The sequence below is a fragment of the Pteropus alecto genome, unplaced genomic scaffold, assembly GCF_000325575.1.
Source record: "Pteropus alecto unplaced genomic scaffold, ASM32557v1 scaffold41, whole genome shotgun sequence".
Taxonomy (NCBI): domain Eukaryota; kingdom Metazoa; phylum Chordata; class Mammalia; order Chiroptera; family Pteropodidae; genus Pteropus; species Pteropus alecto.
In genome coordinates, this window is record NW_006430464.1 from 2,462,500 (window position 1) to 2,475,297 (window position 12,798).

At 51.7% G+C, this 12,798-nt stretch overlaps 1 protein-coding gene across 1 annotated transcript; it reads right to left on the reverse strand.

The window, feature by feature from the left end:
- Positions 1–10,124: 10,124 nt before the first annotated feature.
- On the reverse strand, positions 10,125–12,736 carry SELENOW (selenoprotein W; the record flags this gene model as incomplete). Its single annotated transcript, XM_006905141.2, has 4 exons — positions 10,125–10,500; positions 12,228–12,326; positions 12,423–12,497; positions 12,653–12,736. Coding segments are annotated over 3 exons (240 nt in total), but the record flags the coding sequence as incomplete, so codon positions are not given.
- Between the last annotated feature and the right edge of the window lie 62 nt (positions 12,737–12,798).

Genomic DNA, 12,798 nt, shown 5'->3' on the forward strand with positions numbered 1-12,798 from the left:
GTCTCCAGCTGCAGCCAGGCCTGGTGGGCCCCTGCGCAGGGCGCCCCGATGGTCCCGCCTGCCCCGGCCCAGGCCCCTGTCCCCGCCCAGGCTCCAGTGTGGCCTCAGGACCCCTACGCCTCGGATTTCTCGCCAGACCCTGCTGTGCTCCCGGGTTTCGCAGAGCTGATATCACCCCAAGACTTCTTAGAGGGACCCTCCTCCTGCTCCACGTCCGGGTACCAAGAGGGAGATGACCCAGCGGATGAGTCCATGGGCCCCACGACGTCACTGGATTTATAGGCGCTTCTGTCTCCGCAAAGCCCTGCAGATCCCGCGGGGCTGGGGGATCGAGGGTGTCTTCGCCAGCCTGGGCGCCCACGCGGGTGCGTGAAGCGGTGGCCCGTGGGTCTGCGCGGCGCGTTACCCTCTGCCGTGTGAACGCACCTCCGCGTATCCGACCTGCGGAGGTGGCTTTTGCTGTGTTTGCTGCGTGGCCACCTCGTGTCACAGTGCTCTGAATGTCCCCGCCCTGTTATTTGGGGTGCACCAGAGCATTTCTGTGGGTTCCTAGGCCTAGGAGTGGAACTGGGGTTCCTGGCGGATGTCTCAAGCCGGTGGCGCTGCCCATGAACTTTCTCAAGGTCATAGACCAGCGTGGTTCACCCTGCTCGCCTCCCGTCAGCATCCTAGTGACATTGGGGACTGTGATACCTCAGTGTTTGCAGATCTGCTGACTCGCGTTGTGGCTTTCTAGTAGTTTTAATATTCATTTCCCTGGCGATCGAGAAATTAAACCCTTCTCAGGTATTCATCGGACATTGAATACACTCACGCGTTCATTTTTTTTTACCCGTTTTTCTTTATTCGAATTTATTCTTATATTTTCTTGGTAATGGACGTGTCGCAAACTTTTTTCCCATTTGTACTTTTCATAGGTGGAGTTTCTTCCTTTTAATGTCTGTGCTTCTCTTTATCTGTTGCTATGGATCAGTTGTTTGTTCGTTTTCATTTCCAACTGATATGCTGTAAAACAAAGTCAAATTATTAATAAAAGTTAAAAACGCCTTTCAGATTGACATAAAAGTTGGTAAGAACCGATGGTCAATGTGTCTGCTTGTTTCGCTGCAAACCACAAACGCCTCACGGATGACACGCGTCTGAGGTCCCCAGCCTGATGCTTTGTTCAGTTCAGTGTGTTTTTTTGTTGTTGTTATTTTCCTCCTCGTGTTAATGCCCTCCTTTCTTTCTTCTTTGAGTAATCTTTTAAGATGTCCTTTTGTTCTCTCAAGATATTTATTTTTCTTCTCTCAAATCTTTCTAGTTTTATCTTTCATATTTAGGTTTTTTACTACATCTGGAATCGTATACAGTGTGAGGGAAGGGTGTGGGTTATTTTGGTTTGCTTTGGTTTTTCTCAAGGCTTTCCAACTGTCAGTTTTATGGAGAGGCTGGCAATCTGTCATAGATCAAGGGTCCATTAACATATGGTTCTTCGGTGTCTGCAATGTCTATATTTTGGGTCCATGGTCCCGATAGCCTTCATTAAGCACATGCTTTGTCTCCTGTCTCCAACTTTCTCTGCAGGCCTCTGCGTCCATCCTGGTCCCCGGGTCCCCCCACAGCCGGTTCTCTGACCCTGTCCTGGTCCCATTTAGCAAATGCTCCAATCCTCTTAGGCCGGGCCAGCCTCAGCAAAATATAGGGAGAATTAGCAGGGATTTGGAGGGACATGTGACAGGCTGTGGTTGGAGGGGATGGGACGCAATTGCCAGGATATAGTGAGACCCCTCTCGCTTATATCAGAGAGACCCTCGTAAGAAAATACACAGGAAGACACAGCGAGACCCCACAAGGAGACGGGGGCAGGGAGAGAGAGAACACAGGGCGGAGAGGAGAGATTGGGGAAGGGATTAGGAAGAAGAGGAAGCGGGCATCAAAATTTCTTGCTTTCAGAACCAGAAAGGTAGGGTGCCCCTAGCACGGGTCACCCTCCATGGGACAGCAGCTGTCCTACGTGCTCTAATATACTTACCAAAGGTCCTTTAAGGCTGGCAGCCTAATCCCTTGCCTCCAGAAGTTCGCTCCAAACATCAGAGCGTTCAAATGCCTTTCTGCAAAGACAGCAAGGGTCTGGGCCGACCGTGAACTGGGCTGCTGAGCCGGAGAGCACGGCCCTTCAGCCCTTTGCTCTGGCTAGTTGTGCCGAGTCCCACGTCCATGGGACTATGGGTAACTACATCTTCTCTGCGCGTGTGGGTTCACACAGGGAGTGTGCCATTTACAACCTCAGCACAGAGCCTGATTTACGGAAGTACCGAGTAAATGGTCTTAATAGGCTGCCATTTAGATAACACCCCTCCCCCTCCACCCTGTATCTCTCCCCACCTGCTGGCTGTGTAGACCCATGCTTCCTTCCTTCTCCTTCTGTGGTCTCCCTCCCCCAGTCCCAGCAGGTTTCCTTGGCCTTGACCTAATCTGACTCACCACCCCGCCCCCACCCTCAGGCCAGGCCAGCTCTGCAGAATCTCAGCGGGACGAGAGGAGAGCTGAAGGGGACATGGGACCTAAGGGCAGAGGATGCCAAAAGCCTTGTGCAGCCCCTGCTCACATCTTCTCATGCCCCCTTGGCGGCCATGAGACTTCGTGCTGTCAGGATCTCTGGGATCCCCTCCCCCACGTAAGACCCAGGGAGAGAAGAACAGGCTGCATTATGTCCCTCTGCGTGATTCAGTCACAGTGACGGTGGCGAAAGATATTCAGAGACGTCTTGGTTGCATTTGTGTTTTTAATCAAAAATCGAAGTTTATCTGCCTCCAAACCCATCAGATTGCAGCTATTAAATATCTGCGGCTTTTTGTACGTCCATCATACTTCGAGAAAGTGGTCTTTAAAAAAGCATGCCATTAGCCAGCTCAGCTGTCATACGTCAGTCCGAATTGGACTCTTTTATGGTGAAACAGTTTGTATCAATGTTGTCAGTGGTCATTGCAGGCACTGGCTTTAAAGTGCGTACGCCGGATGCCCCTGGGTATTTTGTAGGCTTTTTCTTTTTTCTGTGTTGCCTTTTTCTTAAATAAAGTGTTTTACTTCCCCCAAAAAAGTTTTAAATCCTCCTTTTTTTCTTCTCTTTTGGCCGCATTCAACTCTCCACCCAGATCCCTTCTCTGGGAAGAGGAACGGGATGGAAATTTGTGTTTTGTATTGCATTCATTTCCTTTCGCGCTTTTCAAATTTCTTGCCGTAGAAGCGTTTTTTTAAATCTTTAAAAAATTGTATCGTAGATAAGGTAAAGCTGTGATGCTTGTAGTTGACATAGGAAAAACCCTGTGGAATACACACACACACACACACACACACACTGAAACTAATAAATGAAATTTGTAAGGTCCCCATCAAGAAACATTAATTGTATTTCTACATAATAGCAATGAAAAATGGTAAAAGAATATCTTTAAAATAATACTATTTATAATAGCATTGAAAAACACAAAACACCTGTGGAGAAATCCATTGTAAAGTGGACACGATGGTGACAATTACCGATGCATTGCTGAGGGAAATTACAGGAAACCTACATGGATAAAAAGGCAGCCCATGTTCATGGATTTTTCTCCCTAAATCTGTCTATTCGATGCAATGTCAATGAAAACCTCGGCAAGTTTTTTTTTTGAAGAAATGGACAAGATGATCCTGAAATTAGATGGAGATGCAGAAGATCTAGAATAGCCAAAACAATCTCAGAAAGAAAAAAAAAAGGAGAACTTATGTTACCTAATTTCAAGATTTAGTCTAAAGCTACAGCAGTCAAGAAAGTGTGTTATGGGCATCAGGGTCAGCAAATAAGTCAGTGAAACAGAAGAAAATGGCCAGAAGTAAATCTTCATATGTCATCGACTTGTTTTGAACCAAGCATCAAGCCAAATCGATGTGGGGGGCGGGGGGAGCATACCAATGGTACTGAAACGATTGGAAGTTTATATGTGAGAAAAATGACCCTTGACACCCACCTCATTCCAAAGGAAAAGCCAGAACCAGGAAGCTTCTAGAAGCGTCTGTACATTACCCATAGTAAAGGATTTTTTGGTCTCTTTCTCTGCCTCTGCGTCTCTATGTCCCTCTGCCCATTGCATCCCTTCAGAGTCTCCTCGTCTAGGCTCCCAGTCTCCATCTGCCTGTCATCGCCTCCCAGGTTCCCACCTTCTTCTTCATCTGTTTCTGGACCCTCCTCCTCCTAGTTGCCCTTCTCCATCTTAGACTCTCATCTCTTGCTCTGTGTATGTCTCTCACCACGAGTCTGGACAAGAACCCAGCAGGAGCAGGTGTCTGCTGTGTGACCTGGGGCGGGACACTACACCTCTCTGAGCTGTAAAGTGAGGATGAAAACGTATACCAGGCTGCACGGAGTGACCTCTTTCCAAAGAATACGGCGCAGACAGATTCCAGTAGAGAAGTATCCCACAAAATACCTGAGCGACCCCACTCGAAACGGTCAGGGTCATCAAAAAATTAAATTTTATAAAAGGAAAGCCTGAGAAACTGCCACAGCCAAGAGGAGCCTGAGGACCCATGACACTAAATGTAATGTAGTGTCCCGGATGCATACCTGGAACAGGAAAGAGACACGAGCTAAAAACTAAGGCAATCTGACTGGACGAAGGACATTGGTTCATAATTAATGTATCAGCAATGGGTCCATTCATTGTAACCCGTGGACCAGACTGACGTAAGGTGTCGATAATGGAGGAAATTGGGTGCTGGATGGATAGGAATTCTCGCCTCCATTTTTCTGTCCATCTGGAATCTTCCCGAAACATCAAGTTCTACTCTTCAAAGAAATTAAAATGATTAAATGGAGCCGTGGGAAAGCTGAGTGGGAGAGCCGCTTGTCTTCCTTCCGGCTCCTAGTGCGCTCACGTCCACATGGCGTGTGAAGAGTCGACGCAACCCAGCACACGCAGCGCTTCGCACGATGACAAGCACACACCGCTCACGACTCCGGACAGCTTCTCTCCCCACCCTCTCTTTCCCACGCCCCCTTCCTTTGCGTTCGCTCGTATTTCTCACCCCTCTTCAGTATATTTTATCTTATTTTTCAATGTCCGTCTGCGGGCCATGTAAATACTGTTAACTGCCAGGCGGGAGGCACAGTCCCCTCTTCCATTACCTGTCCCCTCCCTCTGTTGCCCCTACCTTCTGCTCACTCCTCTCTGGCCCAGTCTCCATCTCCCGCTCCCTTTGCTGCCCCCTTGTGGCCGTCCTGGCCCCTGGGCCTCCCCGCTGCTGGTTCTCTGACCCGGTCCTGGTCCCATTTAGCAAATGCTCCAATCCTCTTAGACCAGGCCAGCCTCAGGAGAGCAGAGAGAGAATTAGATCGGAGTTGGGGAGAGGAGAGGGGACACATGGAGGAAGGGGAGGGTGGGCAGATAGAACACGGCGACAGCCCTGGGAGTTGCCAGGAGGTAACAAGAGCCCCCACTGCTTATCTGACAGATCCAGTAGGCACGGGACACAGGCGCCCTGAGGATGGGGTGCAGAGAGAAGACGGAGGGGCAGAGAGATCAAGGGGCAGAGGCGCCGAAGGATTAGAATGAGTCTCTCTGTCTGGGCCGCTGAGGGCCTGCAGATTTTGTTATCTCTCATCCAGATTTCTAGGGGCACAGATCATTGTCAATAAATCTCATTTCCTTCTCCAAGGAACCCAATTTTTTTTGGCGAAAAGGCCGACTCCAGGTCTGAGGCAGGAAATATCGAGATGAGCCTGGAGCACCTTGTCACACCGAAAACACGAGGCTCTCGGAGGTTTCCGGGGTATGTCCCCGATCTCAGGGGACAAGCTGAAGGAACCAAAGGGGGAACGTTTTGAGTTTCAAAAAAAACAATGTCTGCAATGGGATGAAAGATGTCAAGTACGTAAACACCCGTGGGTTCAAGAAAGGGAGGAAAAATAACTAGCGAGAGTCCCAGAGGCTCCAGTGTAGTATGCAGACGTCACTAAATCGGGGAGAATCCTGTATTTCTCCCGCCTTCCCTGTGCACAGTGTGAGGGTAAACAAACAGCTAAAGAGAGACGTGTCTTCCTTGTGGAAGAGTTACCCCCAATAAATAAAGAATATAGATTTTTGCATTTCCTGTGAAATAAGGGTAAGTCTAGTCCAGTGCTGACCAATGGAACTTTCTAGAATGATGGAAAGGAATATCCTGTATCTGGCCTGTTCAATATGGTAGCCACTGGGGGAAAAAAAAATATATATATACACATATACATATAAATATATATAAATATGTATGTATATGTATATACATATTTATATGTATATATATATTAGCCACTGACAGCCACCATATATATATATACATATAAATATGTATATACATATTTATATGTATATATATATAATATATATTTATATGTATATATATATATATTAGCCACTGGTGGCTGTCAGGCATTTAAAATGTGGCCATGGAAATGAATTTTTAATTTGCTGTCATTTTAATTCGTTTAACTAGCCACGTGTGGCTACTGATCATCTTATTGGACCATACAGGTGACGTTCACCTTCGAGCCTGTGACTCTGAGTCCTGGAATAACGTGCCGTGGGGTGGAGAGACTTTAAAAACAGAGCGGCTCAAGGTGTGTATAGCAGCTTTATTCACAGTGGCCAAAACTTGAAAGCAACCAAGACGTCCTTCAGTCAGAGATGAACAATCTGGGGTCCATCCGGAAACTGGAACGTTATTCAGCGCCAAAATCCATGAACTATCAAGCCATGGAAGACATGGAAGAATCTTAAATGCGTGTTACTAAGTGAAAGATGCCGATCCCAAAAGGCTGCCTACGGTATGATTGCGACTCTATGACCTTCTCGTAAAAGCACAGCTAAGGACCCAGGAGAAGACCGGTGGTTGCCGGGGTGACGGGGGGGGGGCGGGGCAGGACGAGCAGCAGAACACGGAGGGGTTTTAGGGCAGGGAAACTACTCGGTTTGATACCATAATGGTGAATGCATGTCACACTACACATTCGTCCAAACCCACAGAATGGGGGAGCCAGGAGAGAGGACCTGAATGCAGATGACAGCCTTTGCGTCATAAGGGGGGTCAGTGTAACCTCATGGATTGCAACCAACGCACTCCTCTGGTGGGGATGTTGTTGATTGCGGGGAGCCCCGGCTGCGGGGAGCACGTGGAGCAAACGCAGCACGTCCCTCTCGTGTGGGACGGCACCCAGACACGCCAGCTTCAAAAAGACGTCTCCATGACCATCATGGAAGGCCGACCCTGGGCTGAGTACTGCATGATCGTCAGGAGTGACTACTAATTTTGCTAAAAGCGTCCACAGCCTTGCAGTCATGTGGAAACAAAAATTAACCCAAAAGAACGGAAAACAAAAACTTGTTCGTGAATGTTCATAGCAGCCCGATTCACAATCGCCCAATTATGGGGACCAGCCAGATGCCCATCCGCTGATGACTCGACCAGCAAATGTCCACACGGCGGAGTATTATTCCATCATAAAATGAACAAAGCGCTGACGCGGACGAACCTCGGAAACGTCCCGCCAAGGGAAAGAAGCCAGACACCCAAGTCCACACATTTCGGATTCCATTTTTGTGAAGTATCCAGAATAGGTGAATCTTACAGAGCCAGAAAGGGAATTAGTGGTTAGCAGGGGCTGGTGGAGGGTAGAATGGGGAGTGACAGCTTAATGGGTGAAGGATTTCCTTCTTGGAGTGATGAAATTTTCTATAACTAGGAAGGGGTGATATTTGCGCACGCTGAGAATGTACTAAATGCTTCCGAATCAATCGTACACTTGAAAGTGGTTCGACTGGTACGTTTTATGTTATGTGGATTTTACCTCGATTTTTAAAAAATATGTCAGGAGGACAGGCACAAAAGGAGAGGGTGCTGGCAGGGTACCTTCTTCCTTCCTGCTTTGAACATGGATGCAATGCCTGGAGCTGCGACGGCCACTTTGCCACCGTGAGCCAAAAAACCAAGCAGATGAAAAGCCAGCGAACTAAAGAAAGGCGAGAGAATGAAAAGATAGAAAAATTCTGAAACTTCGATTACACCAGCCTCGAGATTCTTAACAATACATGTCCTCAAAGTTTAAAACATTTTTCGAAAGGTGGGAGGAGCTGCCTGCCACGAGGCGCTGCTCAGCGGAGTCACTGAGGGGTTGGACTAAGGAGAGAGGGACTCGGTCTTTGCCCTGGGTAGTAAAGAAAAGCAGGGAGGTGTGCAAAGCAGTTTGAAGACCTCTTCACGCCACGAAGGCTTCGAGGGTACAATCTCCCATTTTGTGCATGACCTTGGCCGTGCCCGATCCCAACCTGGGGTTCCCTCCACCCCCCACCCTCATCCCCTTGCCTCCGCCCTCCACCAAATCTTCACCCAGAGGTGCAGTCACTTGTCTTGAGGTCCCATAGTCAGCAAGGAGTGAAAGAATTCGAAAAAGAGAGATTTTTCCCTCTGCCGTACGTCTTTGAAAAGCGTCATGTCACCAAGCCAAAAGACGGTGACTCCCTTGACTAGACTAAATCTCAGTGGCCGGAAGTGATTCCGCGGGAATCCCCTGGGATGGTGGCATTTTGCTTCCTGGTGACCCGAGGTGATCCGGGAAGAGGAAGTTCTCACGGTCGGCCACATGGTGTCGCTGCGGGAAAAGAAGTCACTGTGCAGCCTGGTACCAGGGCTGGGACCCATGTTCTTGCTGAATTCTCTTTGCTTGAAGGTGTGAATTACCTTAAACTAGGATCGTGGCGCTTTCTCTTTCTCCACCGTAAACGAAGTAAAATTAAAACAAAGGGACGGTGGCGGATATCACGAGGGCTCTCCCCACTTCCTGAACACAGGATCTCGGACACATGACATTTCGTTCACGTTTGTGATTTGAACGGACTTTTTCAGGATCGGTAGATGCACACGAGATGTAAATGGCCCTCTGTGAACGAGCTTCCGAAAGCTCTACTCCTACTTTTGAAATGCTTTTATTTATTCATAGCCACCAGGACCCGCCCTTTATAAAGTGGATCATAAGGGAGGTTTTCCAAACCCCAAGGGACCCGCCCACGCCTTCGCGGCTCAGCGTCAGCTGTGGGAGATGAAACGTCACAATGGGATTCTGAACATAACGACCGGCCGAGGTTTGTCTGCACGGAAGCAGGACCAAAGCGGCCAGACTGCCATCGCGGTGACCGTCTTGCCCCATGAAATATGAATGACTGGGCCCCTGAGACTTCCGGTGCGGGAGCTGGTGTGGCCCTAGCGGCCGCCCCACAGCGATGACACAACGTGATGGCCGATGCCCACATGCTCCTTAGGCTTCGTTGCTGGAAGACATCCCTCGGGCTTGCCGGAAGGGGCTAACCGCACCCCGGCCGTCCCTAATTTAGCTGACAAGGGCTAAAAACTCTCCCAGGATCCAAGTGCCCGTGACACCGGGCTCAGCCGTGTGACGCAGCAGGTGGGAGGCTCGCAGTGACGAGCACGGAGCCTCGAAAGGCCTCCACGGGGCTCTCATCACCCTGAGGACACATCTAGCCAAGGCTGGTGGCCTCGGGTGGCCGCCTTGTGCAGACAGTGAGCGCTCAGAGAAAGGGAGCCGAGTTTCTAGCCCTGGAAGTTCTCGGGTGTCACTTCCGCCAGCCTCTGTAGGTTGTTGGCCTTCGAGGTTGCCGAAGTGAGCCGAATCCAACCTGACTGGTGTCTTATGTGTAAGCGGAGGAAATCTGGACGTGCACTGGCCACCAGGGGACTTCTGCAGACACCACGTGAGGACACGGTGAGGTGGCCGCCATCCACAAGCCAAGCAGAGGCCTCGAGCAACCACACCCGCCGACACCTGCCACCTCCAGACTGTGAGAAGGTGAACGAGCTCTGGGGTCTTGTCACAGCAGCCCCAGCAGACTGATGTGGGAGATGCTGGGGCTGCAGGAAGATTCATTTGAACCAAAGGTCTGGGCACCTGAGTCTCGTTTAAATTCGCATCACGCTGCAGAGCTGCGGTCAGCGCTTACTGACTAGTGGGGTGCCTGGCTGTGGTGCTCAGGTCCAGGAGGCTGCTTTTCTGGAACAGAGACAGGAGGAAGGGGAGCGTTCCAGGGGTCGGATGGACACATGTAGACATGGGCACGTTTGGTTAAACTCATCCAATGTTTATTGAATCGTGAACCGTTGCAAATATGGCTGAAATCTGAGACTCACTCACCCGGACCCCTGTCCTGGCTCCCCCCCTGAGAAGGGAGCCTGGAGCAGGACCACCCAAACGGCAGAGGGGAGATGGGGAGACATGGGGGCGTGCAGGGAGGTGGTGAAGGGGAACAGGAGCAGTGGGCAAAGGTAGATTCCGGGGAGACACACACACTCACTCACACAGGCAAAGACCGGGCCGCAACCTCTGCCCCGCCCGGCGGCTGCAGAAACATCGGGGAGAGACCGGCATCCACAAGACGTTTCAGTCCGTCCCGTCATGAAGCATCTGCTGAGAGGGGCTGGGCCGAGGCCGCTGGACTGCGCGGGGAGGAGGGGAGGCGGGGTCAGAGAGCGGTTGGGGCTCGCGGCAAAGGGTAGAGCGGGAGGAGGGAGACGGGGGAAATACAACCCCAGAGAGAAACTGAGGCACAGGGGACGTGGGAGGCCCGTGAGGGGAACATTCTAGCCCAACAAGGCAAGGGGGGCCGAGGCTTAGTTCCCATGAGTTTGTCGCGAGAAAGGCTGCTGTCAGGCCTGCCATGGGAGCCCCCAGCTGGCTTCCAGAAAGCCTGACCCAGTAACCCTGGGGGGAGGTCAAGGTCGGTTCCCAGAGGAGCTCACAGCCCAAACTGGTTTCTCCCACACCCCTGTCGGCCTGTTCCAGCTCAGACCACTTCACTGGTCACCTCCTGAATAGGCAGGACTCACCTCGCCCTAAGACAGGTCTGCCTTTGGCCTCAGCTAATTAAGAGTGACCTCAAAGCCCCTGGAATGTCCTGCCTGTAAGTGTCTGGGTTGACCCGGGGCCACACGGCTCATCTGTGCCCACAGTGAGATGGATTGGGGGGGGGGCCTTGGCCCTGAGGCGGCAGCTCTTGACCTCTGGAGGGGCTGGAGGCTAAGATCAGCCGCAGCAACGTGACCAAACTCCAATAAAAACACTGGACACCACGGCTCGGGTGACCTGCGCTGGCTGGCGACACTGTGCTGTCGCACACCACGGCTGGGAGGAACTGAGTGCTCTCCGCATGGCTTCACTGGGAGGCACCCCGAAAGCTCACTTCCCGCCTCCCCTGCCCTCTCCCACCTGCTTCTTCCCTCCACCGACTTCAGATAAACGTAAGCACGGGTGTGACAGCTGTGCCCGGTTCCGGGGGGTCTGTGGGACCCCAGAAACTACTCACAAAACACGCAACCGGGAAACCCTCCCCCCGCTTCTCTCTCACATCGATCTGGTTTTGCTTCTGTTGGATGCGATCGCCCACTGGAACCCCCCAAACCCTGTGCAGATTTCAGCAGCCGCCTGAGTTATGGACGGTCTGGCAGTGACATGTGGTGTTTATGCGAGCGATGGGCCCCATCTGAGTCACTGAGAATTCGCGTCCCGTGAGTGTGGCACCGCTAACCCTACCCCCACCCCTCCTTACAGCGACAGTCCACAATTCATTCAGCTCCTGCAGCTCTAGAACTGTACGGTTCTTGATTTTCCTTTCAGTTTGGGGAGACCCACTTCATTTCAGACCCATACTCGAGGCATGATGTTTGCACATCCGCTCTGCATTCACAGAAATTTGCACGCCCAAATTCACAGTGAACGTGACCTCACTCTGGTCTAGCAAAGCGCTCTCAGAAATGGAACTTGAGTTTAAAAGCATCTGAGGCCTGTTTCCGGGGCAAAGCATGCTGGGGGCAGGTGCCTAGGTCCACAGTGCCCTGGGCTGGATGCTCAGTTCTAGGACACGGTGTGGTGGGACCCAGCACTCAAGTCTGGGTGGGAGACAGTGCTTTACGCTCTCAAGGGTCAGGAGCCAGGATGTAGCTCTGGGCAGGGCTACTGCCCAGTGCCCAGTTCCAGGACAGGTTGGCTTTGGGGCTGATCTGGAATACAGCAGCGTGACAGCGGGCTCAGAAGGTGCTGACAAGCAGTCCTACGAGGTGAGTCCCGCTACTTGTTCTGGAATGCACTGGGTGAAATGAGCACTCGGGTTTGGTGGGTATCAGGACTAGGAGGCAGCTCCAGAATTCGGGAGCTGGGCACCCCTCACCTCTGCCTTCGGGGCACCTCAGCCCTGAGCTAAGGCGGCTTTGATGGCGGCCACCAGCTTCAGAAACTTGCTTTCCGTGTCCACGTAGCCATCGCCTCTCTGGGGACGGGAGGGAAAGGGAAGGAGTGAGCTGTGCCTAAGACACCCACCCGACCCCCGATGCCTGCGAGCCCCAAACGAGGGGGTGACACAAACCTTCTTGGAATGGACCAACTTCCCTGCCACCATCACTTCGAAGAACCCGGTAACGTGGGGAGTCCCCTCGCCACTCTGGGGAGAGGGAGAGAAGCTGCAGGGGCGCCCATGCCCTGTGGGGACACGGCCCTTTCCCGGGGGAGGGCCAACCCCAGCAGAGGGTGGAGCCAGCCCACACTGCCAGCCAGGGACAAACCACCGTTTGATTCCTTCCCCGTCCCCACACTCACGATGTCCAGGCGTCCAGGAAACTCATCTTCTAACTTCTTCTTGAGCTGAAGATACTGAACGGGGGCGGGAGGTCGCAACAGCGGTCAACGGGGGTCCCGCCAGCTAACCCTCCTCCCTCATCCTCCAGGGAGGGCCGAGGCCGCCA